Below are 21,771 nucleotides of genomic sequence, written 5' to 3'. Positions count from 1 at the left end.
CAAGCTAACCTTCTTGTTTGTGTTTCCAATGCCCTTTTCTCTTTTATGCATTTTAAAATACTTCAATGACTCTTTTTTCTTACTTTTAATTTTCCATTGAGGTAATCCTATTGCTAATCACCCTTCTCCTAAATTGAAATAATAATAAAAATAAACTCATTGTATCATATAAGTATAGTCAAGAAAAACAAATCCCACACTGGTCATGTCTGAAAGTAGATCTCGTTCAGTACCTTGATTTCATCACCTTTCTGTCAGGAAGTAGGTAATGTATTTTATCACTAGTCCTCTGCAATCATGCATTAATCAATTCTTAAGTCTTTCAAAGTTTCTTTAAAATACTGTTACTGTAGAAATTGTTTCCAGGTTCTGCTCATTTCATTCTGCATCACTTCATTCAAGTCATCCTAATTTTGTTTGAAATCATCACAATATCATTCCATGGTACAACAATATCCTAATACCTCTACCTCCATTTCCATGTAAGGTAGGGCTAATTTTTCCTTAAAAAGTATTTAAACCATCCTTCAGACACGATTGGATATGAAGAGTAATGGCTCAGGTTACTGACATCACTTCCTGGTCACCCATGCATGAAACATCCACAAGTAGCTTGAGTGTTTATAACACTTCTATTTCCTGATTCTCCTTCCACTGTTTGACCAATCCTTCTCACCAGCTTTTGCAAGATCACCATAAACCACCCATCCCCTATCTGTGAGTGTACTTTAGAGTCCTGTCCTGGATCATTCTTCTCTCTGTTTTCTATCTAGTGATCTAATTAAATCCCATTGATTCAATCATCATCACTTAAGCAAATGACTCCCAAACTACATTTTGAGTCCTCAATCTCTCTCCTGGGCTCTTGGCCTACATGCTCAACTTTCTGATAGACCTTTCTGTCTAAATAACCCATAGATATTTCAGACTTAACTTTTCTGAAACATAATCCATCATCTAAACCCATTCATTCCTCTAATTTCCCTATTTTCAGTCTCACAGTAATCCTTAATTTTTTCCTCTCCTTTATACCACACATCTGATAAGTTGCCAAGTTTTTCCATTCTACTTACACAATCTCCCTTACATTCATCCCTTTCTCTCCACTCTCAAGGTCACCACTCTAGTTCAGGCCCTCATCTCCCCTCACCTGGATTTTTGCAATAGCCTTCTAATTGGTCTCCCTGCCTCTAGTCTCTTCTGTCTTCAATCCATCTTCCACATAGCTGCCAAATTCCTAAAACACAGATCTAAGCATGTTACTGCTCTGCTTAAAAAATGTTAATAACCCTCTATTACCCTAAGGATAAAAGGCAAACTATTGTTCATGTTCATGCAGACAGTCAAAGGGTGTAAACACTTTACAGAGGAGAAAAGAGAAATAGTAAATGAACATTTGTAATATGATCAGCCTCACCAATAAAGTAAACAAATACAAATTAAACTAACTGGGGAGTATCATTTCACATTCATTTAATTAGCAAAATTAATTAAAATTTTAAAATTTGTTGACTAGATTATGGGAAAATATGTATACATGCTAGTAGCAAGGCAAATAAATGCTGAGCTTTTTTTGGAGGGCCATCTGGTTCTACATATTCAGAATCATAAAATTGATTATATTGGTTAACCTAGCAATCTCATTATTGGGAACACATACATATATACATTTGTTTAATGTGTATACATACATATACATATACACATACATATACAATCCCACAAGGAATTAATTCAAAAGAAAAATTCTAAAATGATGGTCATGGGTAGTCTATACATAAAGTAGCAAAAATCTGGGGGAACCCAAATATTCAACAATTGGGGAATAGTATTATGGAAAGATAATTGCATGGTGCTTGCTTTAGTAGCAATACACTAAAATTAAAATTACACAAAGATTAGCATGGTCCCTGACAAAAGATGACACAAAAATTCATGGAGTTACATATTTTAAAAAGGAAGGAAAGAAGAGAAAAAGGGAGGACAGAAGGGAGGGATAATAGAAAAAAGGAAGAGAGAAGGGATAAAGGGAGGGAAGGAAGGAAGGAAGGAAGGAAGGAAGGAAGGAAGGAAGGAAGGAAAGGAGGGAGAGAGGAAGGAATAAGCGATTTTGAGTCAGAAGATGTGGAATCAATACCTGGTTCTACCACATTTACTATATGAATAACCTTGGACAAATAATTTAACCAATCTAGCCATCAGTTTCCTTATCTAATGTATCTTAATTGCCAAATCTAACAGCCTTTTCTCAATCTTCATCCTTCTTTGTCTCTATGGCCTATGACACTGTCAATTACCCTCTTCTCAATTTCAATTCAATTTGATAAACATTTATTAAGCACCTACTATGTGCCCACCACTGTCCTTGATACTGTATTTTCTCTAGGTTTACATGACACTGCTCTTTCCTGGTTCTCTTTCTATTTGTTTGACCACTCCTTCTCTGTCTCTTTTGCTACATATCTATCCAGGTCATGCCCACTAGGTTAGTTAGTAGCTGTCCTGAGCCCTCTTCTCTTTCTATAATATTACTCTTGGTGATGATTTCATCAGTTCCCATGGTTACAATTATAATATCTATGCATATGACTCTCATATCTACTTGTCCTTCTGTAATCTCTTTCATGACCTTTGCATCACCAAATACCTGTTAGATTTATTGAATTGGATGTCCCATAGATGTCTTAAACTCTGTGTCCCAAACTGAACTCATTATCTTTTTCCACAACGCTTCCCTACTCCTAACTTTCCCACTACTGGTGAGGGGTAACAATATCCTTCTAGTCACCAACCAACCAACCGAGTAACACAGGCTCATAACCTATCCTGACTCCTCTTCCTCTCTCTCTCTCTCTCTCTCTCTCTCTCTCTCTCTCTCTCTCTCTCACACACACACACACACACATGCACACACATACTCAATCAATTGTCAAGTTCAACAAATCCAAATTTCATGTAACCTGCAGCTAAACTACATTTGTGTAAGATTCTCTTCATCGGTGGAGATTGATTATTGATTTTTGTAAAGGGGTGTGAAAAGTTTCTGCCCAGGGGAGAAATATAACTCCAGGCTCAAAGACCATTTGAATGGGAGTTTACTTGTTGATAGAAGTAGATTACTCAACATTCTTAGATTATGTGAAGGGTAGAGTTAGCAAAAGCTTGAGAGGAAAGAAAGATAATTATCTTCAGGCTTCCATTTTTCTTCTCAAGCTTTCAGCAATCCCACCTCTCACACAAGTTAAGATCTAATTTTTCAGTTCAATTCAATTAAATAAACATTATGTTCCTACTATGTGCCTGGTACTGTGCAAAGTGCTGAGTATACAAATAAGAAAAATAAAGACACACTTTGGCCTCAGGAAGCTTAAATCTAATGGGAGAAGATGATACCCAAAAGGATGTCAAAAAATGTGGGGGGAGGGTGGGAACCACCAGGGAATAACCAAGGCAGGGGTATGATTTTCTGTGGGGCTGAAAACAAACAGAGCCACTGATGGAAAATGGAGTTACCTGAAAACAATTCTGAGTTCTCTATAAATACAGGCTCAGGGAGGTATTTATTGTTCTAACTTTCAGCTCTCCAATCAGAGGGAAGAATAATCAATATCCACCAATAAAAAGAGTATTACATAAAATATAATATATATAAGCCCTGAGCTGACAGTGATATTTATAACATCTCTCCCTTTTTTCCTCTAACACTCATCATCCATCTGGACTATTGCACTAGCCAGCTGGTTGGTCTTCCTGCCTCAAGTCTCTCTCCACTCCAATCCATCCTCCACTCAGCTGTCACCTATCTTCCTAAAGCATAGGTTTGACCATATCATACACACCCTGCCACCCCAGTCTCCCACTCAAAAAACTCCAGTGGCTCCCTATTCCAAAATAAAATGTAAAATCCTCCATTTGGCTTTTAAAGTTCTTCATAGCCTGACTCCTTCCTACCTCTCCAGTCTTCTAACACCTTACAGACTCTCCACATACTCTGTAATTCAGGGACACTGGCCTCCTTGCTGCTCCTCATACAAGATGCTCCATCTCCTGGTTCCAAGTGTTCTCACTGGTTGTCACTTAGGTCCAGAACACTCTCCCTCTTAATCTCAGCTAAAGTCCTACCTTCTATAAGAAGCCTGTTCCTTAATTTTAGTGTTTTCCCTCTGAGGCTACCTCTAATTTATCATGTCTATTATGCCTTATTTATGCATGTTTGTTGGCATGCTGTCTCTCCCATTAGCCTGTGAACTCCTTGACCACAGGAACTGCTTTCCAAGATTCTTTGTATCTCCAGTGCTCAGCACAGTAAGTGTTTAATAAGTGCCATCTGGCTCTCTGTCTCATTTGTGAAATGAGATTGAACTAGCTGTTCTCTAAGGTACCTTGCAGCCCTAGACCTATGCCCTGTGACATGTTAGCAAATGGAGCATTATTCTTCCATTAAAAAATGACAGATATAATGTGTGCATTTAGAGAAGCCTCTCTAGATGCAGTAAAATGCAGAAAAAAAGAGAAATTATAATGATTTATACACATTAATTACAGTTAGGCAAAAGTTACATTTATATAAAGTATCTAAAGAGATTATAGATGTTATTTTTGTTGCTGTTCATGTTTTTATTATAAGATTGATCCAATCTACAACATTAGAAAGATGCTATACCCACTTAAAATTACCAATCATAAAAAATTTAGTTATTCAACAACTAAAGCTTACCGTTGCAACTTAATAGCCTGTTTTTCAAATATTTTAAACATTTCTTGAAACTGAAGATCCTTTGATTCGGTAGATTCTGAGGGGGAAATAATGAAAACCAAAAATTTTTAAAGACTTAATAGATGTCATATCCTATAAGAAGAGGGGGTTAAACCTTGTACTGAGTTCACGTGGTGTCAAAATGGACAAAACCAGACACATGGGCAGACAAGGTGATGTGGACATATATACAAAAAGATGTTTACTAAGAAATGTTTATGGCTAATCTGTTGATTCAGCAAAAGGAAAAGTCTAGAATGCTAATGAAGTATTATGTTTGATGCTGAAAGATCAGTATGTCTCATAGAAGAAATCTGGTATCCAAGACTAATGGTGGAAACTCTCAATGTATCAACTGATTCAAAGGCTAAGACGATGCACAATGCCTAGCACTGGTAGGCACTTCGTGCTGACTGACTGATGCTGTTTTAAAGAACAGACAGGAGGATCCAAATAGTGAGTTATTAATAAAACGAATTCTTCCAAAAACCTGTATTCTTTTCTCTGCTGCTCTTCCCTAACCAAGGGGGAGAAAACCTGTCAGATGATGTTCTCAGGTACGTGGTAACAAGCAGATCTGAGGATGAATAAACTCACAAGCAGATTTCCACAGTGATTATATGACTTGAACTGATCTATTAGTTTCCTTAGGTAATTCCACAGACACACAAAAAAATGAAGGCTCTCCAGAGTCATTCATTCCTACTAGCGTTCCCCTGAAATGTGAAATGCTAGTGAGTCACATAAGATTCACACAAGAATTCTGATTTAACTATTGGAAGCTTATATAAGGCTATCAACATCAGCATCTCATCACCCTTAATAGTATGGGAATCCTATTCCATGTTATACTCTGTGTGAGAATTTGTGTGCCTTCCCTGGGTTTTACCTGAATACCCTGGGCTAAGACGAATATCTTCCTGGATGAATAGAGACCTCTGGTGGGGGGCTTTGGTAGTTCACATTTGCCAGTGGGCAGCATTTGGTCAATAATCAAGAAATGTGCCCTATGCATTTACTATGTTTCAGTGCTAAGCACTGGATGACCTGTAGATTGTAGTTATTGTAGACACTATGAAATATTTGGAAGTCTACCTGCCAAAACAAACCGAGGAACTATATGAACACAATTACAATGAAAGACCAAAACATGGCCCCTGCCCTCAAGGAGCTCACAGTCTAAAGGTGAGACAACATATAAAGATTGTACACAAAACACATATGGTATAAAGGAACTATAAGCTTTTAGGGAAGATATTGGAGGCGTGGGGAGGAGATCAGGAAAAGCTTCCCAAAGAAGGTAAGATTTTAGCTTAGTCTTTTTTTTTTTTTTTTTTTTAGCAATCGGGGTTAAGTAATTTGCTCAAGGTTACATGGCCAGTTATTTCTGGGTGTGGTGCTGAGTGTCTGAGCCCAGATTTGATCCCCAGGTCACCCCCCACTGGAGCCGGTGCTCTTATTTGCTGTGCTACCTGGCCGACCCGATTTTAGCTTAGTCTTGAAAGGAAGTCAGAGAAGTCAGGAGTCAGAAGTGAGGAGAGCATTCTAGGACTGGGGGACTGCCATGGAAAAGGTACAAAGTCTGGAGAAATACTGTTATATGGAAGGAACATTAAGAAGACCAGTACTGCTGGATGATAGAGCATGTAGAAGGGAGGAAAGTGTAAAAGACTGGAAATATAGGAAGTGGCCAGGTCATGATGGGTTATAAAATCCAAACAGAGGATATTATATTTAACCCTAGGTAATAGGAAGTCACTTAAGTGTATTTCTGAGGAAGGGTGACATAATCAGACCTACACTTCAGGAAGATCAGGTTAACTGCTCAGTGAAAGATGACTGAAATGGGAAAAGACTTGAGGAAGGAAGATTAAATAGGCGAAGCCTATTACCATAGTCTAACTTGAAGTGAAGTCTTATACCAGGAAAGTGTCTGTGTGACTGGATAGAAGAGGATATATCGAGATTTTGCAGAGACAGAAATGACAAGATTTGGCAACAGATTGGATAAATAGGGCAAGTGATAGTATTTCCTAGCAGAAACGACTAGCAATCTGGTCTGATACACATTAGATAGAAAAGAAAGAGGCACCCTCACAAACTTGACCCACTGACCCAGAGGGCTTGCTAGAAATATAGGCCCCTCAATGAGTCACAAATCAGGGCAAAGGATGTGGGGCAGTGCCTTTGCTATGATACTTAGAGGTCTTGCACAAATTAGAACGATTCCCCATTTCAAAACCTTAACAGGGCAAAACCTCTTTAATATCCAGGTAATTATCCCTAGATGCATCTAGGGTAGCCCTAGGTAGTTTAGGATTAAAAAAAAAAACAACCCTGAGAAATGCAATAGACTGTCTCCAGAGAAACAGCTTCTACATCTAGCTGCTAATGATCCTGTCTTTCCCTTGGCTTAAGTTCAGTATCTAACCACTCCATACCTAGTTTGTCTGACCTATTTTCTCTTCCTCTCTGATTATCTGACTGATCTAACCTTTCTGCCCCCTATATGATCTTGAAACCTTGATTGAGTGAAAAGAGCACTAGATTTGAAGTCAAATCCAATTTTGACAACTATTGATTCAAATCCTGATTTTGCTAATTGTTTATATCTCTATAATCTTAAACTAATCACAACCTCTCTGAGCTTTGGTTTCCTGGAACCGCTGGTGTTTCCTTAACAGATACTTCTTTTACTGAGGCTTTGATAGAGATGTAATTGAAGATATGGTCACCACATTCCAACTTTTATATTGAATGATTTACAGCCCTCTCAGTTGCAATAGACCACAATGTACCCCAGAGCCAGGGGTTCTGAGTCAGATGTGACTCAAATAGCTGAATACCATTTCTCAATTATCTCTATTAAATGATTCAACACTTTTAATGAGTGTGTCTTTCTCTGAACCCACAAAGCTGGGTTCAATCATCTGGGCCAATACATAGCATTTGGAAAGGGAAATAGCAATAACTATGAGTCAATGTGCATTCCAAGAGTAAGACTTGTTTGATTTCATTTCTTTCTGATAAACTGATTAGACTTTAAAAAACTACTTGAAATAATAAACAACTTTAGCAAAGTTGCAGGATATAAAATAAACCCACATAAAACATCAGCACTTCTATATATTATTTACTAAGTCCAACAGCAAGAGATAGAAAAAGAAATTCCATTTAAAGTTACTGTAGACACTATAAAATATTTGGAAGTCTACCTGCCAAAACAAACACAGGAACTATATGAACACAATTACAAAACACTTTTCACACAAATAAAGCCAGATCTAAATTAATTCGAATTAATTTATTTATTCAGTGCTATAGCAAACTATCAAAAGATTATTTTATAGAGCTAGGAAAAATAATATCAAAATTCATCTGGAAGAACAAAAGGTCCAGAATATGAAGGGAATTAATGAAAATAAATGCTAAGCAAGGTGGCCTAGCCATACAAGATTTTAAATTGTATCATAAAACAACAATCATCAAAACTACTAAGAAATAGGGGGCAGATCAGTGGAACAGGTTAGGTACACAAGACACAGTAGTCAATGATTATAGTGATCTACTGTTTGCCTAACTCAAAGATCCCAGCTTCTGGGACAAGAACTCACTATTTGACAAAAACTGCTGGGAAAACTGGAAAACAGTATGGCAGAAACTGGGCATGGACCAACATCTGACACTGTATACCAAAATAAAGTCCAAATGGGTACACAATTTAGGTAAAAAGGATGATACTATAAACGTATTAGGGGAGCAAGGAATAGTTTATCTGTCAGATTTATGGAGAATGGAAGAATTTATGACCAAACAAGAGATAGAGAACATTATGAAATGCAAAATGGATAATTCTGATAACAGTAAATTGAAAAGTTTTTGTACAAACAAAGCCAATGCAACCAAGATTGACATTAGGATAACATGACAATAGGAAGCAGAAAACTGGGAAAGAATTTTTAACTAGTATCTCTGATAAAGACCTCATTTCTAAAATATATAGAGAACTGAGTCAAATTTACAAGAATACAAGTCAATTTCCAATCGATAAGTGATCAAAGGATATGAAAAGACAGTTTTCAGAGGAAGAAATTAAAGCTTTCTATGGTCATATGAAAAACTGCTCTAAATCACTATTGAGTAGAGATACACAAATCAAAAGAACTCTGAGATACCATATCATACCTATCAGATTGGCTAACATGACAAAACAGGAAAATAATAAATGTTGGAGAGGATGTGGGAAAGTTGGAACACTATCTCATTGTTGGTGGAGCTATGAGCTAATCCAACCATTCTGGAAAGCAATTTGAAATTATGCCCAAAGATCTATAAAAATATGCATACCCTTTGACACAGCAATACTGATTCTAGGGTTGTTTCCCAAAGTGATCATAAAAATGGGGAAAGGACCCATGTGTACAAAAATATTTGTAGCACCTCTTTTTGTGGTGGCCAAGAACTGGAAATTGATGGAATGCCCATCAATCGGGGGATGACTGAACAAGCTGTAATATATGAATATAATGGAATACTATTGTACTGTAAGAAATGATGAACAGGCAGACTTCAGAAAATCCTGGAAAGACTTGCATGAACTGATGCTGAATGAAGTGAACAGAATCAGGAGAACATTGTTCACAGAAACAGCCACTGTGTATGATGACTGACAGAAATGCAAGTACTTAAAACAATTCCAAAGGACTCATCATGGTAAATGCCATTGACATCCAAAGGAAGTATGAAGTTGGAATGCAGAGTGAAATAGACTATTTTCTTTTTTGTTTTGTTTTTCTTTCTCATGGTCTCTCCCATTTGTTATAATTCTTCTATGCAACATGACTAATGTGAAAATGTGTTTAATAGGAATATATGTGTTTCATATTGCATGCTGTCTTGGGGAGGGAGGGAGGAGTCAGGGGGAGAAAATTTAAAACTTATTGAAGTGAATGCTGAAAACCAAAAATAAGTAAATTGATATATTTTTTAGATTTTATGTTTATTTTTAGTTTACATCATTCATTTCCACAAGATTTTGAGTTATAATTTTCTCCCCATCTTTCCCCTACCCACCACTCCAAAACAGTGATCCCACTGAATATTCCCTCCTCCAATCTGCTCTCTCCTATATCTTTCCCCATCTCCCCTCTAACTTTCCAATAGGGCAAGATATGCTCCAGGGTCTACATATTTTATTTCCTAAATTAATATTAAAAATAATAAAAAATAAAGTGATTAGACTGTTAGGAAAATGTCATAAAGATAATATACCCAGAGTTTAGGCAAGGCATGTGTCATAGTCTTTCACTGTTTACTAAATGACTTTCAAAATATCCTTGTGTAAAAGAGGGAGAGAAATGGTCTGGGAGAAAGTATAGTTAGGTGGATTTGGATCTGGAAAGACCAGACCCAAAGAAGAAATATAGAGAACTACTTTGCAAAGGATCAGGTATAGGGTAGGTTAAATATCCTCTAAGATCATCTATATGGGTCAATATCAACTCTGAAACTCAATGATTACATGATTTATTAAATGTTGAACAGAAAGGGATTATTCAAAAGTATAGTATAAATAGTTCATTTGAGTCTCATAACAACCTTTTGAGCAAGTATTGTTATCATTTAGTTATAGATGAGAAAACTGGGGTTGAGAGATTTTAAGTGAATTGTCCAAGGTCCCACAGCTAGTAAGTGGCAAAACCAAGTCTTAAATTCATATACTGATTTTTATGTCATCTTATTATTGTTACCTTCTTTGCTGAATAGACTCAAAATCTCAAATCAGAATGGGACCTAAAAGGCCATCAAGGGAAACCTATTCCTGATCAAGAATGCCATCTACATCCAAGTTCCTCATATTACAAATGAGGAAACCAAGGTGAGATCGATCATGTAACTTGCCAAAGGTCCCACTACTAGTTAATGGCAAAATTAGTATCCTGACTCCCAGAGTTCAGAATCATATTGTCTCACACAAATAATTTAAAAGGTACTATGGCAATATTTTCTAAAGGTCAGTTATTTTTTACTAAGTATAATTTCCAGGGCTATTCATTAAACAATAAAGTGCTATACGTAGGTGAGTTATTTAACATGGTAGTAAACTACAAAGCTAGGGCAACTAGGTGGCACTAGATAGAGTGCTGGGCCTGAGTCAGGAAAACTCATCTTCCCAAGTTCAAATCTGGCTTCAGACACTTACTAGCTATGTGAACATGGGCAAGCCACTTAACTCTGTTTGCCTCAGCTCCTCATCTATGAAATGAGCTGGAGAAGGAAAGAACAAACCAGTCTAGTATCTCAGCCAAGGAAACCCCAATCACAAAGTGTAGGATACAAGTGAAACAACCAAACAACAACAAAATACAGAGCTAAGTGTATTCAACCAATTATAATTAGGACAGTGACATAATTTTAAACTCACTTGGTAAAAACACATTATCTGCAATGTCCATGATATTTTCTATGAACTCATCATTTTGAAAATGTGCACCAAAGTCTGGAAGAGAAAGGAAATTTTCATCATTTTGCTACTATTTACAATTTTCTAATAGTAATTATAGGGATGGGGAATGGATCTGTAATTTTACTGGTATAAGAAACTTCCAGGTAAGGAAACCGCCTCTGCCAATGTAGGTCAGCACCTTCTCTACAACAAGTGCCCAGAGCAGTGAGAAATTAAGAGATGTGCCCAGGGTCACACGTAGGTAGGTCTGCCTACATCACCCAGGCTTCAAGGCTAGCCTTCTATCCACTACACCATACTGTGCCTCTTGCAGGGTATATAAAAGAAAGAAAAGACATGGTCCTTAAACTCATAGGGTTTATACTGTCATGGGAAAGACAAGACTAATGCATATGAAGCAAAGACTAATACAACATATGTTTGAATGTCGGGGAAATTGTAATGGGGTATATAGAGAAGGAAAATTTCATAGAGGAAGTGATGTATATTATTTGGATAGGCAGATAAAAAGGGAAGAGACATTTTGAAGAGAAAAGGAAGTATGAATAAAAAAAGCAAAAAAATCAAGTGGGAGTGATACACATGGGCTCTGTTCAGATTTTGGTAATGATGCCCTAGAAAGTGTCCCATGGCTTCTGTGTCACTGTACTCTCTTGATTTTCCTGAGAGTTCTTTCACAGACTCATTTGCTGGATTATCACTCATCTCCTGACCTCCAACCATTATCCCCCAAGGGCTCTATCCTGGGTCTATTTCTCTACTCTTTCAATTTCTCCACATCAGCTCCAGTGGGATCAATTATTATCTCTATACAAATAATTTCCAAATTTATGTATTGATCACCAATCTCTCTCCCAAATTCTACTGCCATATAACTACCTGCCTGTTGGATATAGTTAACTGCATGTCCCACTGTCATCCCAAACTCATTATGTCAAATACCCTAACTCCTTTCAGCCTAAACCTAGTACTCCTTCAAACTTCTTGATTTCTACTAAACATAGTACCATCCTTCTAGTCAACCAGGTTTGAAATCTTGGAATTATCCTTGACTCTCTACTCCATTTACCACTTATATCTAATCTGTTGTCAAGTAAGTCTACCTCGAATATATGCCCCTTTCTTTTACTCTCATAGCCATCATCCTTGTTCACGAAGTCAACATCTCTGACCCTGACTATTGCAACAGCCTGTTAATAATACTAGTTAACATTTATATAGCACTTACTATGTGCCAAGCACTATGCTGTTAAGTGTTTTACATTTATTAATATCTCATTTGATCCTCACAACAACCCTGGGAAAGATTTACTATTATTCTATCTTACAGATAAGGAAACTGAGGCAGAAGTGAAGTGATTTGTCACACAGTAACTTTGAACTCAAGTCTCCCTGGTTCCAGGCCTAATGTTCTATATAGTCCATTAATTGATGGTAGTCAATTAATGTGGTTTCTTTACTTCCAATCTCTTCTCTCTCCAATCTGTTCCCTATACAATGGTCAGAATAATTATCCTCAAGTAGAGATTTGATGCCAATTCCAGGCTAATAAACAAACAAAACAACCAAACACAAACACCTGCAATAACTCACAATTGTCTATTTGTATAAAATAAATGACTCAGCATGCCAGTTAAGGCCCTCTACAATGTGGTTTCAATATGTCTTTATAGCTTTATTTAACATTAGCCTTCCTCAAACACTCTACATTATAGTAAAACTAGACTATTCATTTTTACTTCAACTTAATATTTAATCTCTTCTCTTAATGCATTTGAATAGCCCCATGCCTAAAATAAATAAAAACTCCCCATCTCTGCCTCTCAGAATCTTTATCTTCCTTCAAGGTTCACAGTGCATTTACCACTGTCTCTGTGAAGTCTCCCCTCACCTCCCAGTTGTTAACACTTGTCCATCATCAAAGTCTCATTTATTCTGTTATTGAACTCCCTCACCATGCTCCTAGACATGCTCCTTCTCAACAGGAAGCATCCAAAGCTGAGCATTCCCTGGAACTGTATGCCTCTGTATGGCATGGCAGGGCAGGACAGAGAAGGGAAGACTATCTGAAGGTGGAAGACCAAAGCCATGCCATGGAAGAGAAGGAGATCTAGACTTTACCAGCCCTTCATGATAATTCTGTGAATTGTACAGCTCCAAAATGGGTAGGAAATGTCCATTCAGCAGTCCCACAAAAAAGCTTCCTCTTTCCAGGAGAGTATAACAAGTGTAACAAACTATCTGTGTTTTTATGATTCCTCTACTGTACAATCTGTCAATCAATCAACAAGCATTTGTTAAGCACCTACTCAGTGCCAGGAGCTATGCCACTGAGAATACAAAATAAGAGTGAAATTGCTTCAGCCTTCAATATTATTGTAATAATCTAATGCATTTGTGACCAGCAGAGGGCACTGTACAGCAAGATGAACTACACAGGTGAGGGAGTAACTGATCTTTGGAATTTGGAATTGGGTCACTCCTCTCAAACTCTTTTTCCTACCAAAAGGTGGGATAGAAGGACTTCTCAGTCACTGCCATCCCTCTCTCCTGAGCATGCTTAAGGAGAAAATAATGGGAAGCAAAAGCAAACTACATAGTACACACATTCACCTGTCTTACCAGAAAACCTTGGTAAACTTAGCATGAGACTTTAGCTTAAAGACAGAAAACCCCAGGTAGAGTTCAATCCTGTCTTTTAGGGAATTTATAAAGAATAATTGAGATTCTCTCTTTTGCTTGAAGTTAGGAAAACAAACTCTACCATTTTAGACAGAGGTCATGCTTTCTCTGTATCAATCCAGCCTACTACCTTACTATCTCCCTTACAGCTCCTTCCATTTTAAATCAATAATAGATATATTTAACATTTACGATGATAGTTTTATATCAAATGGTTAAATTAGAAAAGGAAACATTATGAAATCAGAAATTTAAAATAACTCAAAGAACAAAGGGAAAAATAAAGCCTTAGAGGGAATGCCTATGTTTGCAGGTAAATAAGTAAGGAGGGATTAAGTCTTTCACAACTCCCCCATAGCAATTACAAGCATTAACTCCTTTGCAAAAGGTGCCAAAGGGGCAGATGGGTGGTGCAGTGAATAGAGCACCAGCCCTGGAATCAGGAGGATCTGAGTCCAAATCCAGTCTCATACACTTAACACTTAGTAGCTGTGTGACCTCGATCAAATCACTTAACCCCAATTGCCCTGCCTTCCCCCTCCAAAAGAGCAATAAATAAATAATTTAGAAAAACAAAAGGTACCTAAGGCAAGTCCAAAAGACTTGCCACCAGGGCAGCCAGGTAGCACAGCGAGTAATAGCACCGGCTCCAGTGTCAGGATGACCTGGAGATCCAATCGGGCTCAGACACTCAGCACCACACCCAGAAATAACTGGCTGTGTAACCTTGAGCAAGTTACTTAACCCCGATTGCTTAAAAAATTAAAAAAAAAAGACTTGCCATCTCCAGGAATCAGAAGTGGCTTCTCTTATTAGAGCCCCCACAGGCAATCAGCTTGGCCCACCTCTCCAATTACATGGCATTCATGTCCCCCCTCATGTGTACTTTGCTCCTCTCTGACATAAGGATTATAGCTTAGCTAAAGCTTTCTTGGCACCATGTAGCCAAAAGGTCTGCTTTATCCTTTACTACCTGGGTGGTCCAAAATGAGAAATAAGGAGAAGAGCACACTACACAGGGCTGTGAGTTAACAGAAATACAGGCTGTTAAAAAAAAAAAAACTTCTACTGTGTTTAAACTTCCTTGTGTTTTTAACTATATGAGAGTATGAATAGTTCAGGTCAAAGTTTTCAGTACACAAACCCTAGATCCACACTCATGATTAACAACAGTTCTGAGGCATGGGCAAGACAATTGTCAAATATGCAGAAAATAGATCAGTCCTTCAAAACAGTTTCCAAGACTGCAGAAGTAAACAGGTTTTGGGGCAGCTAGGTGGCACAGTGAATAGAGCACCAGCCCTGGAGTCAGGAGGACCTGAGTTCAAATTTTTGTATATACCTGGGATTTTTATGTGTGTGTCTGTGTGCACTTAACTCTAATTGCCTTGTCCTCCCACACTTCAAAAAAAAAAAAGCAAAAAAAACAGAAGCAAACAGGCTTTTCTGCATAAGATAGTACTCATAAAAACAGAGCAGAAACAAGATACATAGTACAAGAACAAATGAATAGTTGAGGACCAAAGTGTTAAGTAAACTGGGAGTTAAGGCTATAAAAGGTACAGAGACCCAGTATCTTCAAACAGACTCAGAGCAATTGATTTCCCTGACTAGTTTTCAAAGACTTTTTGTCTTGAAGCTGGGATGTACAGAACTAGCCCTACATATTCAATCATGAAGTCAAAGGGGTAGCCACTTGCTTCTTTCCTCTAAATGGTGGGCAGCTGCACTGGGGTGTTGGCAGCCACCCTTTCATCTATTTTTGTCTGTGAATATGTGATATGGATTTTATATTAAAACTAAAATTCCCCTTTCAAAGTCATTATTATAAAACATTCACATATTTGGTTGAAGCTAAAATATTTCCAAAATGATCAATGCATATATTATTTCTATGTATTCAATATGGGCTGGATTTGTCATCTGAGGACACGTCTAAGTGCAAAAAGTCTCATCCCAAGGTTGAACACAGGATGATAAAATCTTGACCATAGCATCTCACAAAGATGTTCTACCAACGCATGGAAAGGTAACAATCAGAACTGGTGGACATAGTTTCCTTAACCCTGAAATCACCTATTCCTAGAATAATTAAGTATGTGTTCAACAAATTGTTTTCAAAGTGGAATCTGTTATGTGATTTAGTGAGTGAAATTTGTCATGACACGGTAGTCTGCTCTCAAAGGATCCCTGAGGTTTATAAGGCTGGTTCTAGTAGGGAATTTAGGGGGCAATCTCACTTAAAGTTGTGGTAGAATTTGATTAAGGTAGATCGGGAGTAAATTTTGTAATCAGAGATATTACAGAGGGAAATTCATGCTTCTCTAGTATTTAATAAATTAAATATCCAACTCTAATGTTTTATAAGTATATAAATTTGGGCATGTAATTATTTTTACAAAGTCATACAGTAATTTATCACTCTAATTTTGCATAAAAATATTTACTTATTGTAGGAAAAGAAATCCGTATTAGATTTTTTTAGAACTTTTACTAATGATTTTTACTATCATTTAACATCTGTAATGTTTTAAAAGCAACATTAATGAAAAAATCATCACCTTCAATCATCTTCTTTACAGCTTCATAAATTTGAGTTGTTTCTGGTTGGTCGTCCCTGTCAAAGTTTACCACAATGAAACCTAATTTAATACATAAATATTAAGAGTTGAATTTACATTTAACTGTGCTTGCTTTTCAGTCTAAGAAGTGCTATGGATATCTGATTACAAAAGTAAGAAAAATCACAATGTTTTATGAGAATTCTGTTAGTAATTTTTAAAAAGAATAATCAAAGGAGAAACAAGTAAAGCTTAGTAGAGCTATAAAGCCAAATGACCAATCCAAACTGTGAGTAAAAACCATGAAAGCAAACAAAATAAATAATGGCAAACATGTAGTGAATAGAAAAAGCAAACTTTTGTCAAGGAATGATTTCATTAACACTTGAAAGCCAAAACTAAAACTCAAAATTTAATTAAGCAAATCTTGGCAATTTCATATATTACAAATCAAGGATTTGAATATGCAGGCAACCTAAACTTTTTTTCTCTTTTTGCCCCTAGTTCTTTGAAAATTAATGGGAAAGGGGAATCTGAGGTTGCCAGTCAGTAAGAATCAAAAAACTCTTATGTGTTGATTGAATTTGCTCTACCTGTTAAGCCTTTTTTCCCCTCATTCCTTCATAACTTCTACTAAGTGGGGAGTCTATAATATGTAGCCTCCCTCCCCAGGTGTATATAGACCATTTGGCTGTGGAAAGGAAATATTTATGTAAGTTTGATGTAATGTAGTTCTTTATAGATTCTAAATGGATAAATAGCCAATCAAAAGTTTAACAGAGAAGCAGCAGAACAGAAAAATGACATATTACTAACCATTTAATAATTCATTCATTTATTCAATTAATATTTATTGAATGGATACCATTTGCACAGTTTTCTTTTGGGTACTGTGGGAATACAAAAAAGGTACATAGTTCCTACCCTCAGAAAGATCAATCTCACTAGGAAGACAACATATATGCATGGAAAGTTAGTAATAATGAGCAGTACATGGCTAAGTGCCAAACTAGATGGGACAAGTAAGGGTGAACATGAAAAAAGGAGTCAAAAAGAAAGGAAAAGAACATTGCTGGGGTAAACAAAAAATTGCTAGGAGTGACAATTTTTGCTGAAAACCAGCCCCAGACCTATTTAAACTTTTGTTTAAGAGTATGGTTCTGAGGCTTTCTTGTCTCTTCTCTCAAGGGATGATGTTCAGGGAAAAACAATGAGATCACTTCCTTAAAGGAAGACACAGGGTTGGGGCACGGGGGCTGGATGAGGATCATAAATAGAGTTGAAAAAGTTGGAAAAAATCACTGCAGGAAATTCAGTAAGCACCTCCATTTTCAAAGCCATCTCCTTCAAGGTGCCTTCCCTAATCCTCCCTCTTCCCTCCACCTCCACCCCCAAACAGAAACAGTCTCGGCCTCCTCTGAACACTAACTGGTTTTTTTGCACTTTTGGGGGGCCTTCAATGTCACATTCTACCTGGCGTTGTGATTATAATACAGAGAGATAGGAAGGACTGGGAAATCATCTAACCCAATCCCTTCATTTTACAAAGAAACAGACCCAGAAAGGGGTAATAGTGGCTCATGGTCACAGAGACAGGATTCAAATATGTGTATGTCTTACCTATCCTATTAGAGAAGTAAGCTCTGTAAATACTGGATCTGTGTCTTATCCCTCTTTATATCATCCAGAGTAATTGTGAGCTACATCGTAGGCACTCAATAAATACTTGCTGAACAAATGAGATGACTAAAAAAACAGAAGAGTGGAAGCCCCATGAGCTTAGTTGGAATGAATTTGTAGTGGCACCCATGAGTATAGCTATGTGACTACTTTCCATCAACTCTTACAGCCCAGAAACAAGAGTAGAAAAACTAAGCAATAATAATTAGGGGAGAGATAGGAGATGATGGGGTGGGAGGCACAGCCAAGTGCTCAAAGCTTCACATAGAAACAGCTCCAGATAGATAGAGAAGACATGGCAAGCTGATCATGTGTTCTAGTTGACCTAATAGACCTACAGATTCACTGTCAAAAGTGTCTGCAACTCCTTCCCAACTTCAGCACTAACTGCATCTCTCTTCTTCATGTTCCTATATAATGGTATTTACAATTCACTTACGGCTTATGTTTTGCAGCTACAGCTATTCGGGTGACCTTCGGCACTGTACCAAGGCGACTCCTTAAATGTTCAAGTTTTTGCAAACGGTCTATCACTTGGGCAATACTTGAAGATACTGCTTTATCTGGCAAAGGAAGCTCCCAGTCTGAAACATTTTGTTCTTTTACTAACTAAAATAATAAAATTTCAATCAGATACTTTAAAGTTACTATACCTGGGGCTTTCCCCCCAAATATTTTATTAACCATATAACAAAAGTATTCTTGGAATACTATTCTTACCTGTAGTGATAGCCAAATGTTAAAGTAATACTTTATAAACTTGTAAGCAAATATGCAACAAGAGCTGCTACTAAGTTTAAAACTAAGATTGTTATTAGACATTTTAAAAAGGAAAATGACAAGGTCAAGTGAGTGCTTCCCTGTACATGTCTCTTTGGCAAAAACTTCAGAATCATCTACTACTTCTAATATGAGAAAATAAAAGATTATATATGAAGATAAATCAATCTTTAGCTTCTATACTAGATATTTTCTTAACAATATTTACATAACTGATATAACAGTAATAATGTTAGACAAAGTATTGGTAAACGGTAATAAATTTGCTTGCCCAAAATGTTTTTTGAAAATCTCTTCACTCTGGCAACCTATAGCTGATAGCCTATACATAAGACACTGAAAGTAATAAGATGCCTTGGGTCATGCCAAATCATCCCTCATCCATCTGACACTCATCATTCCAAAAAGCTAATACTGGAACCCTAGAGGGCAAACCCACAGAGCAAGGCTGGAGAAGCCCAGCCCTGATTTGTTGACTATCATTTGCCGGATGGCCTAAGATAGAAACAGTGCTTTGCAGTTTTTTCAGGAAAAGAAGGAGGAAGCTACTAGACTCTTCCGTGAATCATGCCTTTTCTATTACATAGCAAGAAATGGAGGGAAAAATGGGTGAAATTAAGTCAGTTTTGTGCTATATACTATGTGTATAGCAATATGTTATACATTGTATGGGACACAAAGATATGGCAACAAGGTTTTCTGCCCTCAAGGAACAGTTGAGAATACATGAAAAACAAAAAATTTTTGTTTTTTTAAAAAAAGTTAATCATACAAGATGTATTTCAAGTTAAAAATGTCGAGTTTTAAATTATTTTTAACTTAGCATTTTTGCTACCAAATTTCCTGCTTATAATTATCCTGTGAAAGATTAAGAGGAACCCAATTCTCTAACATATCCTCTAGCAAATATTTAAAAGTAATCAAAAGGATAAAAGACATACAGCAACACAGTCTTGCATTCAACCCAGGGCTGCACCTGAGGATGGCCAACAGCCTGCAAGCACTCCAAGAGAGGATGCAACAGGAAAAGCAAAATTACCTGCAAGCTCTGGTCAAACAGCCTATGGGAGCTAAGAGCAGAACTCAGCATGGGAGCTGGAGCCTCACCTGTTCTCACAGGGCCCGAAGCCTGGGGGACTCTGAGAGAACAAAGGTTATGTGCAGTTATCAAGATTTGAGGCCTGTGCAATCTCAGAGAAGCAAGGGCAGGGAGACAGCATCCACAAGTCAAGGCAAGATAGGCCTTAGAGAACTCAAAGCTGTTTATAGGGCTGCAACTCGACAGCTTGTCTTGCATGCTAACCTGAGGCCATGATAATCTCCTACAAATGAATGGATTCTTTCAGGATTGTGATACGGTAATGACTCCCAGTCAGAGACTGTGCAAGAAAAAGGAAATGGAGAAGGGCTGAAGCCAACAACTATAACGGGCTACCAGAATAAGAAGCAGAATCCAGGGACTGAGGCAAAATGGTTGGTCTGATCCCATTCATTCCATCCAGAATGTCTGGTATTGGCATTCAGACTACAGAAGGGACAGAACCAAACACTGCCTTCTTACCCCATCCAAGAATGGGTGGAGGGGGGCAGAAGAGGAGTAGAGCTGTGCCCAACACCAGAACTGAGGCTGGAGATATAGGCAAATACTAGAAAATCCAAACACAATAAGAAATATTATGGGTTAATAGAAGTCTAAGAGAGTAATCCCACAGCAAGGACAAGAAGACTCTCAGAGAAAGAAATGGCTTGGCCATAAGGATTCCAAGAATGACTGGATATTAAGAGATTAAAAATAAAATTAGAACTCAAAAAAATGGAATAGGTTTAAACAAAAAAGTGGAAAGCCTTACCCAAGTAGCGGACTTCACTAAAAACAAAACAAAGTAAATAGAATTCAGTGAATTCCGAAAGATAACAAGAAATATTTGAATAAACTCGAAAGACTGAAAAAAAGAGAAGACCTGGTAAAACAGGTATCAAATTATCAAAAACAACTGACCTGGAAAACAGGTCAAAGAAAAGCAGGACAGCTTTAAAATTTATATGTTGAATTTATTCTACATTAAAAGGAAAATCAAGATGTTCATAAAAGAGATTTTCGGGTTCATATACAAATCTCTTTTTCTATTTAATCTGTATGTAGAAACATTAGTTTGATTTGAAGTTTAAGTTCAGAATAAAAACAAATAATTTCTTTAAAAAAGAAAGAAAAGGCTATTTGAAATTGAAGCTTCTAGATATTCTCTTTTCACTTTCTTCTCAATCCTCTGCAATCTGGCTTCTGATCTCATTCAGGCAAAACTGCTGTCTCCAAAATTATCAATAATTTCTTCATCTCGGGGCCTTTTCTCAGGCCCCACCCATCCTGACCTCTGGAGTACTTGAATTGTTGGCTGCCTCCTCCTCCTGGACTTCATTTTTGTTTTTCCCATGACATTGCTCTCTCTTGGTTCTCCTCATACTCATCTGGCATGGATTCATGACTGTGGTTGACAGATTATGAAGGACAAGCCAAGAAGTTGATAAAATTAATTGAAAGCGCAGATTGTATGTGCACAACTGCTCCTTTTTAGGTTTCTTTGCCAGATCTTCATCCAAATCATCCCCACTAACGTGGACATCACCCAACGCTCTGTCCTTGGTCCTCTTCTTGTGTAGCCTTCTGTTCTCTCATTTGATGATGTCATTGACTCTCAAAGATAAAACTGTCATCTCTAAATATGATTCATAGATAGACAGACAGACAGACAGACAGACAGACAGACAGACAGACAGACAGACAGATAGATAGATAGATAGATAGATAGATAGATAGATAGATAGATAGATAGATAGATAGATAGATA

At 37.2% G+C, this 21,771-nt stretch overlaps 1 protein-coding gene and 1 pseudogene across 1 annotated transcript in view; one reads left to right on the top strand and one right to left on the bottom strand.

Moving 5' to 3' along the window:
* The window catches only part of CCDC7 (coiled-coil domain containing 7), a 172,200-nt gene that overhangs the window by 114,428 nt on the left and 36,001 nt on the right, over window positions 1-21,771 (bottom strand). Inside the window, exons 7-10 of the mRNA XM_069086464.1 lie at window positions 18,585-18,754; window positions 16,466-16,521; window positions 11,181-11,255; window positions 4,718-4,793 (exon numbers count right to left, since the gene is read on the bottom strand). Coding sequence (XP_068942565.1) covers window positions 4,718-4,793; window positions 11,181-11,255; window positions 16,466-16,521; window positions 18,585-18,754 — 377 coding nt within the window. The remainder of the gene's footprint in view (window positions 1-4,717; window positions 4,794-11,180; window positions 11,256-16,465; window positions 16,522-18,584; window positions 18,755-21,771) is intronic.
* Window positions 1,854-1,953, top strand: LOC138160038 (U6 spliceosomal RNA; annotated as a pseudogene).

This window comes from Petaurus breviceps, unplaced genomic scaffold, assembly GCF_028583685.1.
Source record: "Petaurus breviceps papuanus isolate PSGF00001 unplaced genomic scaffold, PetGlider_PUasm1.0 178, whole genome shotgun sequence".
Classification (NCBI taxonomy): domain Eukaryota; kingdom Metazoa; phylum Chordata; class Mammalia; order Diprotodontia; family Petauridae; genus Petaurus; species Petaurus breviceps.
Note: the sequence above shows the minus strand (reverse complement) of the source record. Positions and strands in the feature narration are given on the sequence as shown.